We start from the raw sequence: 17,186 nt of genomic DNA, 5'->3' as shown, positions 1-17,186 counted from the left end.
CCCACTGGGGGTTTTGGGAAGACCAGCTCCCCCCGGAGATTTTGGGAATGCCAGTTTTCACTGGGGGTTTAGGGAATGCCAGCTCCCACTGGGGATTTTGGGAATGCCAGTTTTCACTGGGGGTTTTGGGAATGCCAGCTCCCACTGGGGGTTTTGGGAATGCCAGTTTTCACTGGGGGTTTTGGGAATGCCAGCTCCCACAGGAGCCATCCTGCTGCCCAGGCAGCTCCATCAGCCCTTCCTGCTGCTGCTCCCCAGGCGCTCAGAGAGAGGATTCACCCCACGCCACATCCTTACACACGGATTTGTCACTCTGGGCCCACCTGGGGAGATCCTGCTGGTCCCTTCCCAAGGGAAGAGGGATGGGACAGAAGGGAAAGGCCTCAAGCTGTGCCAGGGGAGGGTCAGGCAGGACAGCAGCAGGAATTCCTTCATGGAAAGGGCTCTCAGGCCTTGGCACAGCTGCCCAGGGCAGGGGTGGAGTCCCCATTCCTGCAGGGATTTGAAGCCCCAGGGTTGTGGCTCTTGGGTGGCCTTGGCAGTGCTGGGGGACTCGATGGGCACTGAGGGCTTTTCCATCTCAGTGATTCTGTGATTCCATGCTTTTGGGGAGCACTCCCAGGCAGGAGTTCCAGGAGTGAGGATCACCTGTCCCCCCGCCAGGAGCAGGTGGGCACAGAGCAGCAGGAAAGGGAGGCGTGGGACTCCCAGCTGAGCTCCTCGAGGAGACACAGCTGCTGACCTTCAGTGCCTCCCTGTTTCCCTGCTGCCCCTCAGTCCTGTGCAATTCCCTTTCCTCCTGCTGGCACCACGGGTCCATCACTCTCAAATCCCCGTCCAACAAACAACCCCCAGGGCTTCACTGAGAAAATCCAAAGGATTGTGACTCCCTGTTGAATACTTCAAAATCGGTAGCACGACAGCAGAAATGGCAGCAAATAAAGGAGAGTTTCAGAAGCACTGGGAAGCCTGGAGCTCGATGGTTTAAAACAGACATGTCCAAAGGTTTGCCTTTTGCAGCCCTCCCCAGCTGGGCCTCCTGCCAGAGGCCATGCAGGAGGGATTTCCCAGCGCTCAGCTCCTGTCACACCTCAGTGCCCAGCACAAATCCAGCACCTGAGGATCCCGCAGGATCCCACCTCAAGCTCAGGATGCACGGTCAGCCGGAATGATGTTCATTAAAGCACAGCTGAACAGCAAAACTTGAACCCGAGCCTAGAAAGATTAAAGTAAACCAGACGAATTTGCACTGAATTCAACCACGATATTTATCTTTAGTTATCCAATTATCTCCACCGAGGATTTGGAAATAACGGGTCCAGCCCTCCAGGACTGGCTCCTCTTCAGGCAAAGGAATAAATGAATAATCCTTTCTTTTCCCTCTTGCTTTGCTTCCTGGAGGAATCTCCCCTCTCCTTTCCCCCAAGAAATCCCAGCAATCAGCCTGATTTCAGCGCAAGGGACTCGCTGCTCTCCTGCGCAGCCTGAGCTGGAGCCTCTCCCCGCTCCTTCCCCTTGCTCCCAGCTGTGCAGTTACAAATGCAGGGCTAAAATGAACACATTTCCCTTCCCCTGGAGCTTCCCCCAGGTTCCATTCCGAGCACAGCCCTTAATTAGCAAACTGCTCCGTGCTTTGAGCCGTGTCCTGCTGCCCTCAGCACCACGAGGCTCTCAGAGAACCAAAACGCCCCCAGAGCCACCCCTGGCCCCAGGATCAGGAAAGCACAGCTTGGAATTCCCAGGGCTTTCTGCCCTGCCCCTCCAACCGCCTGAGAGGTGTTCCTGCCCGGGAGTGACTGGTGTAAGGGAGAAATCAAATTAAATTAACCCAGAGCAGCAGCTTCACATCATTTTCCTTCAGATTTTCTCCAGACATCTGAGGAAAGGCAGCAAATCCTGTCCTGGTGTCTCAGGAGCACCTCAGCACAGTCCACATCCACAGGGAGACTTTTCCAGAGTCCCTGAGCAGCACTGGGGATTTCTCTGCTTTTCTTAAAATAGATTTCCTTATTCAGGAGATAAGGAAGAGCCACTGTGCGTTCCCCCAGTGCAAGGTGCACCCTCAGCCCCAAAATCCCTTTATTCCACAGGTACTGGGAGTCAGGAAAATTGTATTTCCCAGCAGCGTTTTCCTGACAACTAAATTGCCAAAAATTCCCAGCCTGGGATGGCAGCTCCCCTCCCCTCACTGCCGAGTTTGGGTGAATTATTTCTCCCCTAAATAAGCAATCAGGGTGACACCGACTGTCTAAGTTTGTAACTAATGTCACTTTTCTCGGTGGTACCTTGAGATATTGTCCCTTTTTACTGCTCGGGTGTGCGTCCTGATTTATGGAGTGTTAAATCATCCCTGGGAAAGCAGGGGGTGGCCTGGAGTGGATTCCAGCACACAAAAGCCACTCTGGCTGGGTTTGCCACATTTTGCAGGAATTTCCCTGCTTCCCAAACAGGAGCCAGGAGAGCTCAGGCCCTGTTGATCACGGCCAGGATTTTGGGAAGAAATCGAGAAATAAAATTAACTGATCGCTTATTGGAGCAGTGAATATATTGATGCCTCTGTGGTGGTTCTAACACTGAATTAATGAGAATTTACGGGAATTTCTGGGGGTTTATTTCAGCAAGAACTAGTCCAGGCCAATGTTCCCTGCAGAACCCTGCTTTCCATGGTGCTTCTTCTCCAAAAATCTTTGGGATTCTGTCTGTAACTCTCTGGAGCCCTTGTGCTCTGAGACAAGGACTAAACTATAACTAAAATAACACTTTTTTTTTTTTTTTTTGTGACAAACTGCACTTCCTTGGCAAAGGGAATTAGGAGGGAGCAGGCAGCTGCTGCAGGGAATTACTGGAGAAAATGGGATAAGGGGAATAGTGACAGGCCTGGCAGCCTGACACTGATCCTGCGCAGCGCAATGGAATCAGCAGCACACAACATTATTTAGGGAGAATTACAGCAGCTTAATAAAATTAATGCCAGTCCACGTGTGCCTCTCGCCCTGCAGCGCCAGGGCGGCCTCAGCATCCCTGCTGCTGGGACCGGGGGGATCAGGGACCCCAGAAATGCAATTCCAGCTGCACAGGGAGCTGCATCGGGGCACTGCTCTGCAGAGCTCGGCATTCACACAGGAAAGGTTCAGGGGAGAAGCCAGACTGTGAGTGGGGATCTCCACAGCCAGAGCGGGATCGTCCAGGGAACAGCTCTGAGCCTTTGGACACTTCAGCTTTTCCCCAAAGTGGCTGAAAAGCGATTTAAAGTGATTTTAAAATCAGAGACAGGACACAGGGAGCGGCCTCCAATGGGAGATTGGGAAGGAATTCCTCCCTGGGAGGGTGATGTGGGGCTGGGATGGAATTCCCAGAGCAGCAGGGGCTGCCCCTGGATCCCTGGCAGTGCCCAGGCCAGGCTGGACACTGGGGCTGGAGCAGCCTGGGACAGAGGGAGGTGTCCCTGCCATGGCAGGGGTGGCACTGGGTGGGATTTGAGCTCCCTCCCAACCCAAACAAAGTTTAAATTTCAGTTCAAGCCCGCAGAGGGGGAGCCCAGCTGCCCTTGGGAATGCTGTGCTGCAGAGGGATTTGGGACAGCGGGAAGCAATACCTGCTTGGGGTGTCACAACACTTGGAATAAAAACAGAATAAAAAGCAGAGAGCACCCCCAGAGCTGGCCCTGTCCTGTCCCAGCAGTGCCACATGCCCTGAGGAGGGGACAGGGGATTTACCAGAGGGAAATTTACTCGGAAGCACCAGCCCCACAGCAACGCTCTCCTGCCCTGGCATAAAACCCATAAAAGCCCCGTTTTGCACAGCTCAGGTCTTGTAAAGTGAACTTGCTCCCCGTGAAGCTGCAGGAGAGCCTCAGATGTGAGATGTTGGCAGAGGATGAAACACACCCAGAGGGTGGAAAGGGAAGGAGAGCACTCCAAGCTGTCCCCCCAGGCTGTGATTGGGTCTGTTCCCTCCTCTTCCTCCAGCAGGATGAAGGACACAGGCACTGCTCCCCTGCCTTCCATCCACTCCTTTTTCATCCCATATATTTTCCTCCCAGAGAGCCACAGGAGCTGCTGACGCATCTCCAACCTTTTTCTTCGAGATTCATCAGCTAAAATAGATCCCACATATAAGAATAGGAAGTTTAATGAATTCGCACTCCTGTGATGTAACAAGTTAAATTAAAAACACTGAGCTCGTAAGGTTTAATAACAAGCCTTTTATGGCGATTTCGCTTTTCCTGCGGGAAAACTTCCTCCTACCAAAACTGGGAAGGATATTTTTAAAACCTGTGAAACTGGAAGCAATGTTGGGAACCATCACAAGGAACAAAGCCTTTCAGGGACAGTCAGAGTGCCGGAGAGCTTCTTGTGCAATTGCTGGAATTCTTACATCACCAAATGCTGGAGTTCACCCCAAATCCAGTGTGGAGAATGGACAGGGAGCTTTATTCCATTGGTGCTGTGAAATCCCCCCAGGAATGGGGACTCCACCACTTCCCCAGGCAGCTCCAAGGCCTGACCACCTTTTCCATGGAGAAATTCCTGCTTTTCCCCAGGCTAAAAGTGGGATTTTACCTCCATTTTAGGGTGAAAAGTCTCAGGATATGTAAAATAACCAGCCTTGCGTTTAATCCTCCCTCCGCAGTGTCATTCCCTTCACAGGGTAACAAATCCCTCACCCAGCCATCAAGCACAGAGACCTGTTCAGCTCCCAACAAACAAAGCTTATTCTGACCAAACTGGAAAGGGAAAAACCCAAAAAAAAATTGAAAGGAAAGCGCCTGGCCATGCCAAAAAAAAAATATCCCCAAACCAAACCCCAGCTGCCAAAGCACACAGCCTCCTATTCCTAAAATCTCTAAATATTCTGTGCTGGCACTCCCAGATTTAATCCCTGATTTATGGATGGGCTTTGGGTGAGCTTTGGAATGCTGGTGAGTGCTGCTGTGAGGCTGGGGCCAGCAGGAATGGTGTGGAGTTGAGCTGGGATCAAGGCTGGGGTGGGCAGGAATGGTGTGGAGTTGAGCTGGGATCAAGGCTGGGGTGGGCAGGAATGGTGTGGAGTTGAGCTGGGATCAAGGCTGGGGTGGGCAGGAATGGTGTGGAATTGAGCTGGGATCAAGGATGGGATGGGCAGGAATGGCAGCCCAGGCTGTGTGGAATTGAGCTGGGATCAAGGATGGGATGGGCAGGAATGGCAGCCCAGGCTGGTGTGGAATTGAGCCGGGATCAAGGCTGGAGAGCTGCTGAGCTGCTGCTCCAAGCCAGCCTTCAAACCCCTGAAGCAGTGCCTGGCAAAGCCTCCAGGGCTTCCCACGAATCCCAGGCTCCTGGTGCTGCAGGAGGAGCTCAGGGAGGGGACAGGAGCTGCACAGCGTGGGCAAGGTGGCAGCTGTCACCTCCTGCCACCGCCACCCACAGTGGCAGGGGACAGTGACGCTGCCTCAGCTCTGCTCAGGGTCCTTCCATGCAGCTCAAATCAGGCTGGGACATTCACCTTCCTGTGCTTTCACCCACCAGGAAACCCTGCTTAATTAACCCTCCTAATTACCATCAGCATCTAAAGGCATGGGATTTTTAAAGAGCTCAGTGTTTCTAAAGAATGACAAATTTTTTGTCCTCCCAGGAAACCACCAAGCTGAGGGCAAATGGTCAGAGGAGTCTTTGGAGAACTTTGCTGATGGTGCTAAATTTAAAACCTGGATTTTAAGATCTCCCACTGGCACGGGGTGCCCAGAGCAGCTGCGCCTGCCCCGGGCCAGGCTGGGGCACCCTGGGATAGGGGAGGTGTCCCTGCCATGGCATGGGATGGGTTTTCAAGGTCCCTTCCAACCCAAACCGCTCTGGAATTCCATGAGAAGCTGCTCTACCGAAAGGTCAAAGGAAGCAATGCAAATGTCAGGCCACAGCTTCACGGGAGACAGGGAATACACGGCAGAGAAATCCCAACATTTGTCCTCTGCCGTAGCTTCTCCCCCCATTCATTTCACAGAACGCTGCATCAATTAAACTGAGGAAACAGGAGGAAAAAGCACAAAAACCACCCCGTGAATGTAAAAACTGCAATATTTGTGCTGGATGCACAGCCCGGCACCTGCCCCAGGGAATGCTGACCTTCAGCAGGCCCTGGGATTCCTGGATTTAATGCTCTGCCTGCTGCTCCCAGCATGGAAAGTCTCCTGAAAACACTCCAATAATCCATCAAAACCTGGCAAAACCACCCCAGGACGCCGACTGGAGATGCCACCTCTATTTAATCACTTTCAGGAGCTGCTGATTATCTCATCCATAAAGCTCTGCTGCTCCAGGATCCCACGGGGCTGCTCCAGGCACTGTCCCAGGTGAAATGAGGCTGCAAATGCGAGCAGCGGGAGCCTGGCTCGGAGCACAGGGAACAATCTGCTTCCCAAGCAGTGGGGAAAGGGACACACCTGCAGGGGACAGGTCCCCCCCTGCCCCGAGGCCACCAAGCATCTCCCACCTCGCCCCAGGGACCGACAGGGTCACTCTGAGGGGAGCGTGGGGTGGGCTCCTGCCAGGGGCTGCTCCAAACCAGGGCGGGTCCAGCTCATTCCCGGTTCTTATGGACTCTGCCCAGTCCAAGGGCTCCTGTGGAAAAGGATGCCTTTCCTTTTCAGCTTCTCCACACGCCCTGGAATTGTCTGAACCTGTTTAAAATTGAGGTTTTTTTTAACTTTTGTGGGTGTTGCGGGACTTTTGTTCCGAGGCACAGGGTTGTGGGATGGTCTGGGTTGGGCTCCACAGATTTTTGGGGTGTTTTCCCCCTTTTTTGGGATTCCCACTTAGGTTTTGTGGGAAACATGATCTGGGCTCAGTAATGCTGAGGGTCCCTCCCAGCTCAGCGTGTTCTGGGGTTCTGTGAAAGATCCTTTAATCCCAACCCCCAAAGCTCCTCTCGTTCCATCCAAGTTCCCAATTCACCTGTGCAGAATAAACCACAGCTCAAGCTCCTTTCCATCCACTGCCCTTCACCCACTAAACCTTGGCCCAGGGCTCCCAGAGCTGCTCCAAACAAACCTGGCTTTTGCTCCTCTTGTTGACAAATAAATCACAAACGCACAAGCAGCTGAAAATCCCATAAAATTAAGAATCCTGCTCCAGGAAATCAATTACAAAATCATTACAGGTCTTCCAGGAAACCTGGATTTCTTTCCTGGCCTGCTTCCTCAAAGCAACTTTAATCACAAAGCCCTCATCTCCACAACAATGCCGTGATGCAGTTTGCTAATTAGCTTTTTCCACTCCTTAATTAAGAAGAAGTGTTCGTGTTGTATCTGCAGCTAAATGGTGGCAGCAGCCACCACTCTGTGGTTTATTTCTATTTCAATATTTATTTGCTTTATTTTCTCTTAATTTGATTCTCACTTCCATTATAAACTCCCGTTTTGATCCCTGTTGTAATTAGCTGGGTTGTAGCTGCTCCAGAGGAAATCTGGGAAGCTTTTTCAGGATAAACATGGACGAGTCTCTCACCAGAGCAGCTGATTCACTCAAAAGCTCCCACAGGTCCAGCACCCTCCTGCCCTGCCCTGGCACCCAAGGGATGCACTCCGTGGAGCCCTCCTGACTCCAGGTAAGTTGTGAGGACACAGAGGATGGGATTTGACCTTCTGGGTATTCCAGAGAGCAAGAAAAACCTGCGGGACAGCTCAGAGCCAGATCTGCTGCACCCGCTCAGAAATCCTGGGCAGAGAGGAACTAAATGAGGCTGAGTGAAAAGCAGATGGGTTTGGATGTGGGGACGAGCTGCCCAGGATTCCCTGGGAAGCAAATAATCCCTGGAAATCACAGTTCACCGCTGAAAACAAGTGGCCTAGCACTAAGAGCTGTTCCCACCCCACAGTTTCAGGCTCTCTTGGTGCTCCTGGCCGGAGCCAGCAGGAGAGGTTGGTCCCTCTGTGGGACGGTGAGTTCAGGTGGCCAGGCAGGATCACACCCAGCCCACGGAATTCACATTTACCCAACGCCAGCTTCATCCCAGGCCTCACACCAATGAGCTTCTCCTGCCTTCACCAGCCCTGTGGATGAGACTGCAGCAAATCCTGAGAAACAGAATCCCAGAATTCTTGAGGAAAAGCCCTGCAAGGTCACCAAGTCCCAGCTGCGCCAAATCCCCACCTTGTCCCCAGCCCAGAGCACTGAGTGTCACCTCCAGGGAAAAGGACTCCAAAATTCCCTGGAATGCCACTCTCCTGCCTCCTTGCTCCTGCCCTGGTTTGTACTTCCCCCAAAATCAGCTGGACTAAAGGAAATCTGAAGAAGGAAACCAATCAGACGGCTGCTTTGTGGGTGGATCTTCCCAGCCCTCCCCGTGGATACAGAGTGACCTTGGGAATGAGATTTATCCAAAGTCACCGCTCCAAAGCCAAGATGTCTTGGGCAAGGATTAAATCCAGGCTGACACTTTGCCTCACACCTACTGATGCTGAATCTGTCCCCCCAAAATAGCAGCTCTGATGAAAGGGCTGTGCCTGGCAGCTCCTGGAGCTCCCTTTTCCACTTGTCCAAGTTCCCACATGGTTGTCATCACAACTGGAAATGTTCATCCAGCAGAGTGAGAATGACATCCCGTGGAAAGAGTGCCTTTTCCTGGCAGGTGGAGACGAGGACAGCCCTGGAAGATGCACAGAATTCCTTGTTTCCAGGATTTTCTGTGCCCAGGCTGGGAAGCTGGTGGTGCTCCCAGTTGTCAGTGTGGCCTCGTTCCCAGGTATTTCTGCAGGAATCCTGAGAAGTGGCTTTGCTGGGGAAAAAAAAAAAAAAATCCCGAGAAAAACACTGCAGCATCTGCAGCCGTGGATCAACAAACACAGAAATCCCTCTTCTGTGATCCCAAGAAAAATTCCTACAAATACAGGTCCAATCACTGAGCTGGAGCTCATGCAGAACCTCATTCCCAAAATGGCACATCCTGCAGGAGTCCCTGGAGAAGGAGCTGGGGACACTGAGCTGTGCCCGGCCAGCAGTGCCCAGTGGGATCCTGAGGGACACTGAGCTGTCCCTGGCCAGCAGTGCCCAGTGGGATCCTGAAGGACACTGAGCTGTCCCCAGCCAGCAGTGCCCAGTGGGATCCTGAGGGACACTGAGCTGTGCCTGGCCAGCAGTGCCCAGTGGGATCCTGAGGGACACTGAGCTGTCCCCGGCCAGCAGTGCCCAGTGGGATCCCGAGGGACACCGAGCTGTCCCCGGCCAGCAGTGCCCAGTGGGATCCTGAGGGACACTGAGCTGTCCCCGGCCAGCAGTGCCCAGTGGGATCCTGAGGGACACTGAGCTGTCCCCGGCCAGCAGTGCCCAGGGGGATCCTGAGGGACACTGAGCTGTCCCTGGCCAGCAGTGCCCAGTGGGATCCTGAAGGACACTGAGCTGTCCCCAGCCAGCAGTGCCCAGTGGGATCCTGAGGGACACTGAGCTGTGCCTGGCCAGCAGTGCCCAGTGGGATCCTGAGGGACACTGAGCTGTCCCCGGCCAGCAGTGCCCAGTGGGATCCCGAGGGACACCGAGCTGTCCCCGGCCAGCAGTGCCCAGTGGGATCCTGAGGGACACTGAGCTGTCCCCGGCCAGCAGTGCCCAGTGGGATCCTGAGGGACACTGAGCTGTCCCTGGCCAGCAGTGCCCAGGGGGATCCTGAGGGACACTGAGCTGTCCCCGGCCAGCAGTGCCCAGTGGGATCCTGAGGGACACTGAGCTGTCCCCGGCCAGCAGTGCCCAGTGGGATCCTGAGGGACACTGAGCTGTGCCTGGCCAGCAGTGCCCAGTGGGATCCTGGGGTGCTTTGGGAAGAGCATTCCCAGCAGCTCAGGGGTGATCCTGCCCCTGTGCCCAGCCCTGGAGCACGGCCCCAGCCACACCCTGAGTGACCTCGGCCACCCCAGCCTGGCCATCCTCCCCTTGCCCTCAGCTTTCCCGGGAACCAGCACGGTTCCCACTCCACTCCTGCTCCCCCATGAGCATCACAAGGCCCCCGAGGATTTGGGAGTGCTGCCACTGGGCAGGAACACCTCATGCAGCCGTGGATATTCCTGGACAAAATCCACTGGAAGGCAATTCCACCCGTCCATCAGCCTAAGGAGCTCCTCCCACGGTTCCAGGAGTCTGTCCCAGCCTCTCCCCAGCATTCCCTCAGGCCACCACCAAGTGCTCCCAGACCTCCTGTGCTCCCTGTGTGACATGGCACCATCCCCCCGGCACAGCAGAGGGGAGCAGGGCCCCGTTACTGTGCTGTGACACATCCCAGCCTTTCCCACAATCCCCAGCTTTTTCCCTCAATTCCCGGCTTTTCCCTCAATTCCCGGCTTTTCCCTCAATTCCCAGCTGCAGCAGGGCCCCCAGCACAGTGGGAGCTCCCAGCCAGGGGCAGGAGGGAGGCACAGCTGCAGGACAAACAGCACCTGCTGCTCCCAGGCCCCTTCACCTGGCAGCCCTGCAGGTGGGGAGGGCACCCCCCACTTCCAGACCCAATTCCTGGCTGGAATGAGGGCAGAGCAGGCCGCCCCGCGCTCCTGCCAGGAAAAGAAGAAAGCCCACTGCGTATTTCTGGCTCCTAATCCAGCCTGGAGAGCACCAGGAAGATCAAACTGCATTAGTACTGCAGGAGAAGGCACTGATGGATTTAGAGGGGGAAAAAAAAATTCCCTCTCCATATAAGGGCTGTGAACATTTTCCCACTTAAGACAACGTGTGGGATCATATTCACAGACACAGAAATATGTTCTGTTCCCCGACACCCACGGGCCTGGAACACCAGGCTGAAGTGCTGGCAGGAATCAGAACCATTTGTTAAGTACAAAAAATGTCTCACATAATTAGGGAACTGCTGAAAGCCACCAATTTAGTGCTCAGGCTGGAAAATGTAGGAATATTTCTTGGAACAACAGGCAGAGCTGCCTCCACGCCGCACACACAGCAAATACCTGGGGAGAAATCAAAGTGCCACGAGATTCCAGCCCCTTCAGAGGATGGAAGCAGGATATCCCCAGCTGGGAGCACCATCAAAGCCCAGGTCCTGATTTTGATGCTGGTTCTGAAGGGAGTGGCCCCTTCCCAGCCTCATCCCTCCATTCCCAGCATGGCTCCACCACCATCCCCACCTGTCCCTCTGGTCCAGGCTGCCCCAGTGCCCTTCTGGCAGGAGCAGAGGGCCAAAACCATCTCCCAGACACGTCCCAGGGCTGAGGAACCTCTGCCCCAAAGACTCCTCAAAGGTCGGCACCGGGAAGGGCAGCAGCAGAGGGAAGAGGGAAGCTGGGGCTGGAAACAGAACTTGTGGAGGTGTCTGCATGGAGCTGATTTTTATGTACTTGGGGAAAAAGCAAGAGAAGCAGAGATTGCTGGGTTTGACCAGGGAAGGGCTGGAGACAGAGCTCCTGGCAGCCACAGCTCAGCTCCTTGGCCCCCAAAGCCACCAAAATGTGTCCCCACAGAGCTCTATCCCCTGCTGCCACCAGCTCCTCAACCCCCAGTGGGGTTTGTCCCCCCAAAGCCACCAAAATGTGTCCCCACAGAGGTTTATCCCCTCCTGCCAGCAGCTCCTCAACATCCAGCAGGGTTTGTCCCCCCCAAAGCCACCAAGGTGTGTCCCCACAGAGCTCTGTCCCCTGCTGCCAGCAGCTCCTCAACCCCCAGCAGGGTTTGTCCCCCGCCAAAGCCATCACTGTCCCCCCTAAAGCCACCAAGGTCTGTCCCCCCCCGAGCCGTGTCCCCTCGTGGCAGCAGCTCTGAGCTCCACAGCATCTGTCCCCCTAAAGCCACCGGGGTCTGTCCCCATAAAGCCACCACGATCTGTCCCCCCCGGAGCCGTGTCCCCTCGTGGCAGCAGCTCTGAGCCCCGCAGGTCTGTCCCCCTAAAGCCACCAGGGTCTGTCCCCCCAAGCCCCGCAGGTGTCCCCCCCAAGCCCCCAGGTGTCCCTCCCAAGCCCCGCAGGTGTCCCCCCCAAGCCCCCAGGTGTCCCTCCCAAGCCCCGCAGGTGTCCCCCCAAGCCCCCAGGTGTCCCCCCCGTGTCCCCAGCACCTCTGCAGAGCAGGGACGGGTTCTGCAGCAGGGACACCCAGCGCCGGCGCCGGCCCCGCTCCCGGCCGCTGCCGTGGCTCATGGCGGGGGTGCATCCGCTGCCTCGGCGCGCTGCCCGCGGGGGGAACTCGGCCACGCCGCCGTGCCCGTGCCACGCCATCCCTGCCGGGGCGCGCTGCCGCCGCAGCAGCGGGGTCCGAGCGGCAGGAGCGGCGCCGAGGAACAATCCAGGGCCGGGCCGACGGCCGGGAGCCGAGGGTTAAATCCCGCCGGATCCAGCCGCGGGCCGCGCCGGGTGCCGGAGCCGCCGGCAGCGGCAGAGGGACGGATGCTCTCCCTGCCCCGCCGTCCCCTCGTCCCGCGGGGACGATTCCCGAGCTCCCGCGGCTGTCCGAAGGCTCCTCGATCCCGGATTCTATTCCCGGCGGATCCCTCGGCCGATCGCTTTGTTTCAATCCGAGCCGCCGAGCACCCGAGACCTCCCAAGGACGTCTTCACATCTCCGGCACGCCGGGAGCAGGAGCGGAGCCCGGCGATGCACGTGATGCGGAGCCCAGCGCTGGATTCCCGGCCATGGGAATGTGCTCGGCGCTGCCAGTCCCACCGCCGCTCCCTACATCCCGCCTGCCGGGGCTGGATGCGCTCCGTGCTCCCCTTCCCCCGGCTCAGGCAAATTCGGGTTATTTCTGACCACCGCTTCCTAGCCTAGGAAAGGTTTCATTTGCTCTCCACGGATTCTCTTGGCTCCAGCTCTCGTTTCCTAGATCTTTTCCCCAGCAAAATATTCGGGAAGGAAAGAAAAAAAAATTTAAAAAAAAAAATTAAAAGCACCGTTTTCCTCCGATGAGCTTAAACTCCTGTAGCTCTAAAGTCATTCACTCCGGATCCAAGGGAACTAAAGGATGAGGAACGTTCTCCTCCTTATAATAAAAAAGAGCCTTCCTGAGCTTACAGCTTCTTTTCTTCTTTATTCGCCAGAACCTGATCCATTAACACGGTATTTGCTCCCCCTTCGCAGAGCGCGGGGATTTAAGGCTCCTTTCTTCCCCGAATTTCGCACTTGGCTCCAGCCCTGGCAGCAGCAGCCTCTCCCCGGGGCCGTCGGGGCTCTCCAGCCTCATTCCCAGCTGCTTCCAGCCATCCCTCCTCATCCCTCCACCTTCCTCCCTCGCCCAACTTCTCCGCAGCTCGCACCAGGAGGGGCGGCTCTGCCCAGTCAAACACGGAGGATTTCTCTGCTCTCGACAAATTGCTGCATTCCCAGGAAAAAAAAAAAAAAAAAAGACCAACCAAAAAAAAAAACCCAGCCCCGAGTTCTGCAAGCCTTGTCCTAGGATTTGATGCAATCTGCAAATGAGAGCCTACGGAAACCACGCTAAAATTAGAGGGAGCTGAGATGAAAACCAAGGACACATCGTGGCTCTTAGAAATCTTTAAATAGGGCTCGGTACCACCTCGAGGAGCTCGGGCTGCGCCGGGCTCGCATCGCCGAAATCCTTAATTGGGATTCTCAAGTGGCCCTGGATGTTCCTGGGACACCTCTGGGGCTGCTGGGGGGTGGCTTCCCGCCCCCAGCTGTGTCCCAGCGGATCTTCCCAGTGCTGACCATCAGCCCGATGGATTCACACCCTGCAGGGGAGCAGTTCCTCCCCCACCTGCTCACAGCCCCTTCCCAGGTGGGGACAGCCGGGATGGGCAGCCCTGGAGCACGGCCGGGCTCCTGAGCAGCCCCGGGGATGGAGCTGCTGCTCCCCACTGGGCAGGGGAGGGGGTGTCAGCTGGATTCCAGGAGGAAAAAAATCCCTGAGTGCCCAGGAGGATAAAATGCACCATTTCTGAAGCCCTGCTGTCCGTCAGCCTCCCATCCCTGATCCCAGGCCTCTCCCAGGTTTGCCCGGGCCCCGGCAGCCCCAGGGGATGGTGCTGGCCCAGGGGACAGCGCAGAGCTGGGGGTGGCTCAGTGGTGACTCCGGGGCCACCACCACACAGCCCCAGCCTGTCCTGGCAGGGATTGCCATGTCCTGCTGCGTTTGGGATCCCTGGGGTCTCTGCTTTAGGATCAACGCTCCCAGCAAAGCCTCGTCCAGATGCAAACACCTCAGAGGTGGTTAATCTGAATTTTTGGTGCTGCTGCCTTGAAATATTCCAGGGGCAGCGGCCAAGCTTCCTTTAAAAATCCTTTGTGTGGGATTTAAAACTTTAACCAATTTTTAATGCATTGTGGGAAGCACTGAGGAATTCCTGCAGGTGCAGGGAATGGGGAATTTGCTGCTGGGCAGGCAGCACCTTCCCAGGGATTCCAGCCCAGCTCTCTGCAGCGTTTGCTCCCAAGCTGCAGCTCCTCAGATCCACCCGGCACCCAGGAATGGTTTTGTTACTCCAGCAACTGCAAAAATCAGTGTGATCCAACCCCCCCTTTTTAGGGATTTCACATCAGCTTTGTAACAGAAGCACAGAGCAAAGCTCCTCCTCTGTGAGGTAATTAAAAAAATAAAACCGCTGCTTTATCCAAGGAAAAGTTTTACAGATGGAACACAGGCCAAGGTTAAAGTTCACGGGGACACCAAGGTAACGCGGCACGGCAAGGCATCGGATGATAAAATCGCTGAATTTCGGGACAATCACAGTAACTGGCGGTGTTCGGAGGATGAAGAGCCCTCCTCTCACTGCGGCTGCACGCAGAGGAAGCTCCGTGACCTCCCCGAAGGCCCCTTCCCTCTCCACACCCACACCCACACCTCCGAACCGAGGCGCCGGGAACGCTCCCGAAACCGGGCCGCGCTCTCCGAGAGGCCCCGCTCAGCCCCGGCCACGCCGCTCCCGAGCTCAGCTGCTCCCGTTCCTTTCCCAAGTCCTGCTACTTCCCCGGAGTGGCTGCAATCTGCGCCGCGAGGTTGCCATGGCGAGCATCCCTCCCTTCCTCCCTCCTCCTCCTCCTCCGCCAGGAGCTGAGCGAGCAGATGCGGAACAGCAAAAGCCACCGGATTAAGTCACTTCTCTGCCGGTGGAGCGCTGAGGGAAACGCTTGGGATTTCAGCTGCTCCTCAGGATTATTCCCACTCGAACACCTGAGGTTAGAGGCACCTCAGCCCACGGCACGTGGCCGGAGCTTTTAGCTGGAAATCACCGGTGGGCAGGAGCGGAAGGAAGGGATTTAGATGGAATGAGGGGCACGGCAAAAATATCCATCGGACCGTTTCCATTTCCCAGACCCCAAGGAACTTTCAACAGGGCTCCCCCGTCCGTGACCCTCCCCGGCCCAGCCTCCCTGAGAAAACGAGCAAAGCCAGCTCGCTGCTCGAGGCACACGCTGTCCCTCGGCAGCGACACGGACACGGGGCCGGGGGACGCAGCTCCGAGCGCTGCCCAGCGCGGGGGTGAGCCGGTGCGCATCGCCCCGCTGCCCCCAGAGCCCGGGCACCCGGCTGGAGCACCCGGCGGGGCAGCAGGGCGGCCGGGCCGGACACAGAACCGGGGCCGGACACAGAACCGGGGCCGGACACAGAACCGGGGCCGGCCGAGGGACGCAGCGGCAGCGCCACGCGGGACCGCGGGAGGCGGCGATGTCCCTGCGCGGAGGGAGGGAGGGAGGGAGGGAAGGAAGGAGGGAAGGAGGGAAGGAGGGAGGGAGGGAGCCTCCTCCGCACCTCCCCGCGCCTCCACCGGCGCTGCCAAGGGCGCAGAATTTTCCAGGAGCCGCGCCGAGCGCGACCCCCGCGGCAGGCAGGTGCGGCGGCATCGCGCCCGAGCCGTCACGGCGCCGCGGGGGCTGCGCGCACCGAGCGCTCCCCGCGCTCCTTTGTCCTCGGCGGAGCCGCCCCGCGCTCCCTCCCCGCGCCCGGCGGCGGGGGCGGCCCGGGCATCCCCGGGGGCTGCGGCCCCTCCCGGCCCCGTTCCCGCGTACTCACGGTGCAGGCGGGAGCGCGCGTCCATGCGCGGCCGAGCCGCGGTGCGGGGGCTGCGCGGGCGCCGCCGGGGGCTGCCCGCGGCTGTCCCGCCGCCCGCCCCGCCGCGCCGCGGAGCCCAGGGCCGGGCCCGCTCCGCCTCCGCGGGCGGCGCCCAGACACAAAGCGGCGGCGGCGGCGGCGGGGCGGGTCCGGTCCCGCTGCGCGCCCGCGCTGCGCTCCGCGGCGGCGCAGGGGCGGTGCGGGGGGGCGGGACGCGGCCGCGCCCCCCCCGGGGCGGTGCGGGAGGATGCGGGGCGGGGGATGCCGTGTGGGATGTGCGGGGGATGCGCCGCGGGCAGGTGCGGTGCGGAGCGGTGCGCGCAGGCGGTGCCGCCCGTCCCCGCCCGTCCCGGTGCCGACGGGGCGCCCCGCCGGCGGAGCGGCCCCGGAGCATCCCCCGGCCCCCAGCCACGGCCCCGGGGCCGCGCTCGGACCGCCCCCGGCCGCCGCATCGCCCCCGTGCCGCGGCAGGAGCAGTTTTCTCGCCCCGGCCAAGGTGCGGGAAGGGGCTCGCAGCCTCCCGGGAGCTGCGCGGGCGGCGGTGGGGACGGCTCAGTGTCCCCTGCGGGCTGCGGTGTCGCGGGCCACGGGCTAAAACCTGCCGGGGGACACGGGGAATCGTGCCCGGGGTGTCCTGGCTGCCCTCCATCCCCGGGAGCATCACCCGCCGCGGCGCAGAGCAGGACACAGCCGTGTCCCTGTCCCGCCGTGCCCGGTGTCTGTGCGCGACCTGGAGCGACCCTGGGAGCCCTCCGGGGCTCCTGGAAACACAGAACGCCTTGGGCTGGGAGGGAGCTTAAAGCTCACCTGGTCCCACCCCTGCCGTGTCAGGGACACCTCCCAGCACATCCCTGCCCGCGGGCTGCGCTCCTGCAGCCTCGCCGGCTGCTCCTGGGAGCAGCTGCGGCAGCAGCAAGTCCTGGAGCTGCTCAGCTCCACTCTTCGTTCCCAAAGGCAGCAAAGGCAGCCCTGCTCCTGCCGTGTGCCATTCTGGGGCTCTGGGGCAGCCAGTGCCACCCAGGGGTGCTGGCAGGCCTGGCAGGGACACGGCATGGCCCGGGTGACACGGTGGCTTCCCAGCTCTGTGCTGGGTGAGGTCAGCACCCCGCTCTTGCCCTCTGTGGAAGCTGCCTGGCAGCAGGGAGCTGGAGGAGGATCACAGGAGGGTTTGTCCAGCAGCGAGCTCCCCAGCCCTGTTCCACGGGGATCATCCCTGCCGCTGAT

General features: G+C 58.3%; 1 protein-coding gene across 4 annotated transcripts in view; it reads right to left on the bottom strand.

Annotated features, from left to right (window-relative positions):
• Positions 1–15,981, bottom strand: part of LRRC7 (leucine rich repeat containing 7) — a 103,848-nt gene extending 87,867 nt beyond the window's left edge. The window contains exon 1 of one of the 4 annotated variants that reach the window (XM_038144327.1): positions 15,924–15,981. In XM_038144327.1, the coding sequence (XP_038000255.1) occupies positions 15,924–15,948 (25 nt within the window). In that variant the 5' untranslated portion in view covers positions 15,949–15,981. Of the gene's footprint in view, positions 1–12,015; positions 13,270–15,923 lie in introns of those variants that run through there. The other 3 variants (XM_038144329.1, XM_038144326.1, XM_038144328.1) reach the window with 3 other exon arrangements.
• Between the last annotated feature and the right edge of the window lie 1,205 nt (positions 15,982–17,186).

The sequence above is a fragment of the Motacilla alba genome, chromosome 8 (assembly GCF_015832195.1).
Source record: "Motacilla alba alba isolate MOTALB_02 chromosome 8, Motacilla_alba_V1.0_pri, whole genome shotgun sequence".
Taxonomy (NCBI): Eukaryota; Metazoa; Chordata; class Aves; order Passeriformes; family Motacillidae; genus Motacilla; species Motacilla alba.
Note: the sequence above shows the minus strand (reverse complement) of the source record. Positions and strands in the feature narration are given on the sequence as shown.